Genomic DNA, 8085 nt, shown 5'->3' on the forward strand with positions numbered 1-8085 from the left:
AACGAGGAGTCCGACCAGCCTTTCAAGACATTCCTCAGAATACACGGCCGAATTGACGTGACTTGCATCAACATTGGGGAGAGGGTTGTTTCGACTGGTGGAAGGGACGGCTACATCAACGTTTTCCGTGATTCGGGCAACACCTGCCTCCAACACCTTCTCCGTTTCCAGCCAGTATCCCACATCACCTGGATTGTCTACTATGGAGGGTTTTCAGCCCGACAGACCTTTGCTGGCTTCCACGGGGTTGTCCATCTGTTTAGTCATGTCAGGGCAACTTGGTGGGCTGTGATTTAGGCCAGAACCGTATTTGGGCGAATATTGCCATTGGGGGGTGTAAACGAGCATTTGGATTCCACATTGGCACGGACATGTTCCATGCTGTGTGTGCTCAGCCTGGAAAAGTGTTATTCCAGTCTAATTTCCTGGACAAGCCCGAACGGTCTCTCAAAGTACTCCAAACTGTCATTATTGAAGGAAGGGATTATCAGCGACAGGATAAATTCGTTAGTTCTGCTACAAAATTTCCCCTCGGCTGGAAAATGTGTGTTTGCCGTGGCTGGGGAGAGCAGATGTGTCGTCCTCGTCGAAATCAGTTGGCAGTGTTGTTCACGTCAAGTCAAGCAAAGCGACGGGCAGTTGGAAGCACGGAGATTGGAGTCGATTGCAGTTCACAACGGGAGTGTGTTCGCCCTGTCAGCACTGTTGGGGACTGTATTGGCAGTGGGGGGAGCACGGGGGCAGATCAGTGGGTGGAGGGTCGGTCTGGAGGCGCCCCATGCCAGATTATATGACGGATACATTGCCGAGGGGGCCAATTCTCTCTTTGGACTTCCCCGACGACAAAAAAGAGGTCTCGATTCCGGGGACTACAAAATCACAGCTCTCTGCCTTGCCGAGGCTGCCAAACCCACGGACCACATCCTCGCGGCTGTCGGAACTGACTCTTCCACGAGGTTTGGGTCACACAGCAGCTTTCAGACTGTTCTACTATTCTGCTGAAAATAAACGATTGGTGGCCGTGGCCAAGTTCCAGGATGACGCTGTCTGTTGTCCGTTCTGCTTTGGCCATTTGAGGGAGGGTTCTCTCTCATGGTGGGAAACACTCGTGGAATGGTCAGAATGAGGACACTTTCGAAGGATTTGGAGGTCACCGAGGAGACATCGATCCAGCCTTTGTCGATGGGTGTCAACGTTATGGCCCGTCTGGAGTCGTTGGATGACCAGCTTTTCGCGGTCGCCGGAGATGAGGGGGCGATTTCGGTGATCCGCTCGACTGATCGTCACGTCCGATTTTCGCGAGCACATCACGCCTCAATCACGGGTGGAATGTCATGTGTATTGTAGGACTTGTGTTTGTATGCAGAAATAAGTTGGTTAGTGGAGGAGCAGATCAGAGAGTGTGTTTATGGGCACTGGACGATAACTGCGTATTAGTAGTCTGATTATGTTTAGCAACTCACTTTGTTGAGAGAATGGGAGACTGCCGTCATGGATTTGTCTGCCATGAGGCTTCTGAGGTGGAATGAGTATTTTACTGTTAGATGTGATGGCAAAGTGTCGGTCCTTCTTTCAGGGAAGGGATTTGAGCTTTTGGAACTCTTTTAGGTTTATTGTTTTCCCTGCATTGCTTACTGTGCTTTTTTAACAAATATTTTGTTCATTACTGAGGGAATAGACAAGGGAATTTGATTAAGAATACAGAATGTACAAATAATGTTACCGATTGGGTACTTGTAGATTTCCTGCACGAAATAAGACTCTAACTTAATTTTGGAAAATTTTTTGATTAAAAATCGATAAAAGAAATACAATGCCGATTTATAAATATTATTATAAATTTTTTAAATAAATTTTGAATTGTAGTGCGTTGCGGGTGTTTGGGGAATCTGTCGAGGAAGTAATGAGTGTTTCCTGGAGATGGTTCCAGATCCTACAAAGAACTTGACAGCCGCGATACAGCGAAATATCGCACCGGGTTCAGTATATACTCTGACAAATGGAAGGGTGATTGTAATTACTTTATTCTGAATAGGTTATCAACGCCAGATCTAATGCTCTTGCATATGTGCACCTTACAGTCATCAGGGGATTTTGTAGACCCGAGGACCGTTGCCATCAACTGTGGAGAGAATGTGGGGGAGCGCAAATGGCGCATAAAAGACGAGGAACCGCACGACACTAACCTGGTGAATACTTTGCACTCCGATTTAATGTGTAGAATTTTTGGAGAAGGCAAGTGAGCCATTTGGACAACGCTTTCGACGAATTATTAGACGCAATCGTTGGAACGCCCACCGAACGTCACACTACGTCGAAACAACTGAACTTTTTTGACTTTAATAACTTTTTTACTTGTCGGTATAGTCTTAACACCATTAAGACGTTAACAATTCAAATTTGATTTAAAAAATTTATAATAATATTCGTGCAGCATGAAATCTACAAGTACCGAGGAGGTATTGTTCTTCGGGGGATACCTCGTCGAAGGAGGGGAGTGTATCCAGTAGCCACTTGTAGTTGCAGTGCTCCTCAAAACTGATCCGTGCTCTGTCATTCGGATTGAGACTTCCCATTATGTAGGTCGAGGCGGAATGACTGATGTGATCCTTCATTCCAAGTCCCTCGGACATTATTTCAGAAATCAGATCGTGAGAATATTTTTGGTTATTTGTAAATAAAATATGACTCCGAGACTCCACGAAATTAAGGATTCGTAACACACCCAACCACTGTCCAACCACTCTGGTGGAGAGTAGGCCTGATCTCCTATACAATTCCCCAAATAAACACCACCAAAATAGATGTTCTCGTCCTCCGTGGCAAACCTGACATTGGTCAAGTCGATAATCTTGATGGTTCCCGTGTGCAAGTCCAACACAAAGTCGTCGAGACTGAGTCCCCTGTGGTGGAGACCCTTCCCGTGGAGGTGTGCGATAATATTGATAATCTGCGGCATCAGCCAACATGACAACCATGACTTGGAAATAGCATATCTTTGTCTCCATAAGGCACTCGATTAATTTGCCGAACGCTTTCAGACCGATTGTGTGGCGAGGATGGTCGAGGACACAAATGTAGTAGTTACTAAACACTTGAAACTCCAAAAGTTCTGCTTTCAGGAAACATGTGCCCTGGCATCTGTGAATGGCGACTTCCATTGGCAAGATTTCTCGGTTCGACTAAAAACTTTATTTTTTAGACCACGTTAGTGTAAGTAGCCGTCTGCTGTGATAGTTTTATCACGACCTCAGGATGATAGATTTACTGAATGTTTTGTCATTTTGCTTGCAAACGTTGATGGCCTGTAAGTGTGCGACTCTCCGATCTGATCGTGAACGCAGGAAGTCTAGTCTTTCCCGAAGGGTAGTTTAGAGTTATACTCTGTATTCCAGAAAGAAAACAGTTTTGTAGATTGTCAAGAAACCAGTATGTTCTCAAATTATTATAGCTCTGGAATCGGCCGACATTTTTAATGATAATGTCAAAAATGATTTTTAATCACATTAGAAACCAGAAAATGATTCTCATACCAATTATCAACAAACCCACTCACTTTTACTCTCGCTATGCCTATATTCGACAATACGGAATTTTGAAATATCGAAATTAACATTAACCTCGATTAATATGATAGTTTTCGACTTCTACTCGTCTTAATTTACTTTTTATGTTAAGATAAATTTTAGACCACAGCACAAATTGAGCCCCTTTTCCGGCTAAATGAGATTCTTGTGTGGACCGAGGTTTATGTACCGAGGCCAACATATTGCAAACGGAGGAATTTCTCGAATTTGATGCGAATGGCGCTGTATCTCTTCTAAAAGTACCAAAACTTATGATCTTATCGAGTTTTAGTAGAATTGACGATATGCAGAAATGTTTTTTACCTGGTACGACACTGGAGAGACAGTAAAACATTTTTTCTAAATCCAAGTGACTCCATAGGCCAAGTTAATTCAATTTCCATTATTAAAGGGGTTAATTAGTTCATACAGAAACCGTTATTAAAAATGATAATTAAATAAACAACAGATTTTTGTTAATAAAATTGTTTCGTAGCGACACCGAATGACGTTCGACCCCTTCGCTGTGTTGGGTGTTAGTCCAGACGCTACTGACCAAGAAATAAAAAAGGCTTATCACAAATTGGCCATCAAATTCCATCCCGATCATAATAAGGCGGCCAATGCTACTGAAAAAACTAAAGAGATCAACAAAGCCTATGAGACCATAAAAGACCAGGAATCGAGGAATAAATACAAATTAGAAAAGGGCACCACAAAGTCGTACAAGGACGCCAATTACTACGATCAAGAAGAGTTCGAATTCTCCAATTTCTTCCCTCTCAGTCGCAAGGATCGCACAAATTTGAAAAATGCAAAGAATCGGATGAACGAATTCAGTCGGAACATCCACAAATTAAATTTGTCTCGATTTATGATGTTTGAGGACGACAATCTCCCGCAATTCACGTCGTTTTACCGCAGAGATGCTTCCAACTCTGTCGACAGAGTTTTCGACCATTTCTTTAACCCCCAAACTAAACCGATCCGATCTTAACTTACTAACACTTTCGATATAAACACTAATTTTCAATTATTTCCGTGTATTCAGATTTTTCCCACATTGGGCCACTCAGCTGATTTCTTCTGATCTACTATACTAACCCGAACTGACTCACGTCCTGACACTCAACTATTGCTGGATCACTCAACGAACTAAAATGGCGAAATTATAAAAGCAATTGTCTTTTGATGTAAATTTATCTGAAGCATTTGTCTTCCAAGAATTGTAACATTGCACTTTGATTATTGACTTTTTAATTTTTGCGTGTAAATGCGTAGGCTATTTACCGAAAATATAGTTTCTGTGTCTTACTAATTCGGTTGTTTATCAATAATTATTTAATTGAATGTCAACTAATCGAGTAATAGTTTTTAGGTTTCTTTCTACAATTTTTTTAATAAGTAATGTTTTATCAGCAAAAGCAAGTTAACTCCCGGCCAGGCGGATAGCTTGCGCTTTGTCGGGCACAATCCAAACGAGATCCTCTGTTTCAGCCAAGAGGATTCCTGAGCATTCATCATCTTCCAAGCGATAAGGAAGCTGACGTCTTTTAGGAATTTCAATGTTTGGAAACCAAAGCCTCCGTAAGTCTCGAATATCAGAGGAACGCAAGGGACCTCGGCCTCCTTATCGCTCGGAGCAAGATGGATGTTGGGCGGCGAGTTTTGTGCTTTTCGGTCCTGTAGGCTTCCGACAAGGAGAAGATGCGGATGAGAGTATCGCAAATAAGGACCAAGTGTCTGTGCACGTTGAGTCGAAAATGACGCATTTTTACAAATTAATTTAAAATTGTCCCGAAATGTTGCATTCTAATTTTACCGCAAAAGTCTAGAATTGTGAAAATAATTAAATTGTCGACAAACACAAATTGATTAATTCGCATTATCCCTTGTAAATAAGACAGAGATAAAAGGATTAAAAAAAGCCTACAAAGACTTTGCTATGAGGAATTTAAAGGAAAGGACAATTAAAAAGTAAATTTCAACTAAGCACACTCGACGGCCTCCTTAGGCTGAGATACCTCCTTTTCGAATCTTCGATAGACACGAATGGAAGAGTGGTTGATGACCAAATCAATGACTCCTACGACAATCAAGGAAGGGAACCCTTCGAATGAAGATCCTTGAGAGCTGCATTGGCGAGGGAGCACGTTATCTTAAACTTCTCTGCGAGCAGACTGGCTGTGATCACTCGCATGGTAGGCACTTCCTTCAAAAACTTTTTATACTGAGCATCTTCGAAGAGAATGCGACTGTTCAGTTTCTCCTTTTCTTGCCCTTTGTTCCATTTCTTGCACATTACACTCACAGTCCAACCTTCTTCTTCACTTTGCTCGAGCCGGCCTTGTTTATCGGGGCTTTGGCCTTTCCTACAGGCTTTGCAGTCTTTCCGGGCTTCGCTTTTGCATTCTTGTCGGGTTGTTTTTTCTAAAAAGAAATATTATATCACGTCAACTGGAGCCATGTGCACGCTTTATAATAATCTATCGATTACTAAATAGTAAAAGTTTTCTTATTAAAGAAAACAATTAAAGCAAGATAATTAATTAACCTTTTTTCCATAGTTGGTCTCACTTGGGAGTTATTTCGTTCATAATTATTGAATCTCGGTAGGCATATTTTTCCATTTCTTAAACTTTTTGATTCCAAGTCTCCGACAGAATGAATACCTCACCGTTTCATTATGCTTTCTGGGGTGATTTAACATTCTATTGGATGACCGTCCGCTGTTTTAGTCCAAGATTCACAATACGGACATTTTCTATTATAGTCTTTGAAAAAGATGTTCGAGAAAAGAGAACACGGCCTCAGATATAAGAAATATATTTTCTTTCTTTGAGAGATATGAAGATGTCAGAATATCAAAAGTATTCTGACTGCTTAAATAGTTCAATCTTTTCTGTTTAATGAAAAACAACAATGACTGTCGGATGGCAATCTCGTGTGTTTGTTCTGACAGAGCATGCTCATTCATTGCTTTTAATAGATTGACTACATTAGTCTCCGATAGTCTTTCTTTTGTATTTCAGCTTTATTTTTGGAATTTTTTTGTCCATTCCAAATCACTTTTATTATTCCTTTTCTTTCAAACATCACCCTAAAATTCGAAATACTGAGAATAACAATTATGTATAAACAGCAAATTTTTTAATTCTCTACCCTCAAAAGGTTATCGAAGTTTATCATCTAGCTAGTATAGATACATCGGGGAATCCATGCTCTTTTGGAACTGTAATGCGAAACTAAACATCGATATTCATATTTTTCGGCATTATTTATTCTCTTTTGTTAAGAATTGAAAAAAATAGTGGCAAATTTCCTTAGAAAATTTCTTAACAAATTGGAAAGTCTGGGGATTAGTAAATTAAGCAAGTTTACTGTATTAATAACAGAATAACTGAAAGAATAAAGTGATTAGTTATATGCGAGACCAGAAAAGACTGAAGTCGGCCAGCTGGAATAATGAATAAGATTACCGTTTGAAACAGCTTGGAGTCGAGTTGATGTGCTTGTGCGAGGATTGCTTTAAAGTCGTCCTCAAAGAGAGGAAGAATCTCCACAGAGTAGGCCGAGACGAAGATGAGTGACTCCTGGCGAATGGTGAGCATCCACACCCAAAGGAATACTCTAAAATACTGGAGAATGAGGAATAGTCAGACTCGAGCCAGTCTATTGCCCTCCTCACTGCCCCCGCAGGCTGACAGGGAGTCGTTGGTTGTCTTGCACAGGCGGAGTAAGTCCGAAATGCCGCTGAGGGAAGAACGATGCATCTGTGAGTCGAGGGACAGGATTTGGTTGGCACAGGCCATGAGCGGGTCATTCAAGTTGTGGAGGGGGAATATTCCAGAAATGCTGGCCAGCCTCTTCTGACTGACGGCAGTGACATAAGAAAGGAGTCCCACAATGGAACGACGGTAGTTTATGTCGTCTGCTAGTCAATAGCAAGTACCCGGACTGGCATAGGCGAGTTGGTCGAGATGATGCAACACATTCTGCAATTCAGCACCCGTCTGCTTGTCCATCGAGTTGGCTGTGATGCACTCAATGAGGACTGAATCGACGTAGCACAGGAATATGAGGGACTTGAAATCATGGACGGAGGAGTAGGCCGCCTGTCTCAAGTGGTGAGGGTCAATCTGCCCCGCCAGTCTGGCCAAGAGGACGTCCTCCTCGGAATGAGCAGAGGAGACAGCCCGATGAATGAGTCTGTTCTGAGAATGACAGGAATGAGTACAGGAATGAATTGAAATAGACTGGGAATGAGCGAACGGAGGGCAATGGCGACCAGCGAACAGGACTGGACAAGGAGGGACACATCCCCGCTCAGTGTGGACGAGAAAATAGAGTTGAGAAGAGTGCGAATCTCATCAGGAGTGCGGCCTCCCCTTTTGAGAATGAGGAGTCCCTGCAGAACATACACCTGGGACAACTGACTGGCGTGCCCAACAAACACAACCTCATATACTCGGCCAATTTGCTGTAGTCGTGGGATGACAGGGCCAAGGATCGGTAGAAT

At 42.3% G+C, this 8085-nt stretch overlaps 1 protein-coding gene across 1 annotated transcript; it reads left to right on the forward strand.

The window, feature by feature from the left end:
- The first annotated feature begins 4068 nt into the window (after positions 1–4068).
- On the forward strand, positions 4069–4616 carry LOC115228354 (chaperone protein DnaJ-like). Its single transcript, XM_029798952.1, has one exon. The coding sequence runs from the start codon at positions 4072–4074 to the stop codon at positions 4561–4563; it is 492 nt and encodes a 163-aa protein (XP_029654812.1). The 5' UTR covers positions 4069–4071; the 3' UTR covers positions 4564–4616.
- The last annotated feature ends 3469 nt before the right edge of the window (positions 4617–8085 follow it).

This window comes from Octopus sinensis, unplaced genomic scaffold (genome assembly GCF_006345805.1).
Source record: "Octopus sinensis unplaced genomic scaffold, ASM634580v1 Contig10380, whole genome shotgun sequence".
NCBI lineage: Eukaryota > Metazoa > Mollusca > Cephalopoda > Octopoda > Octopodidae > Octopus > Octopus sinensis.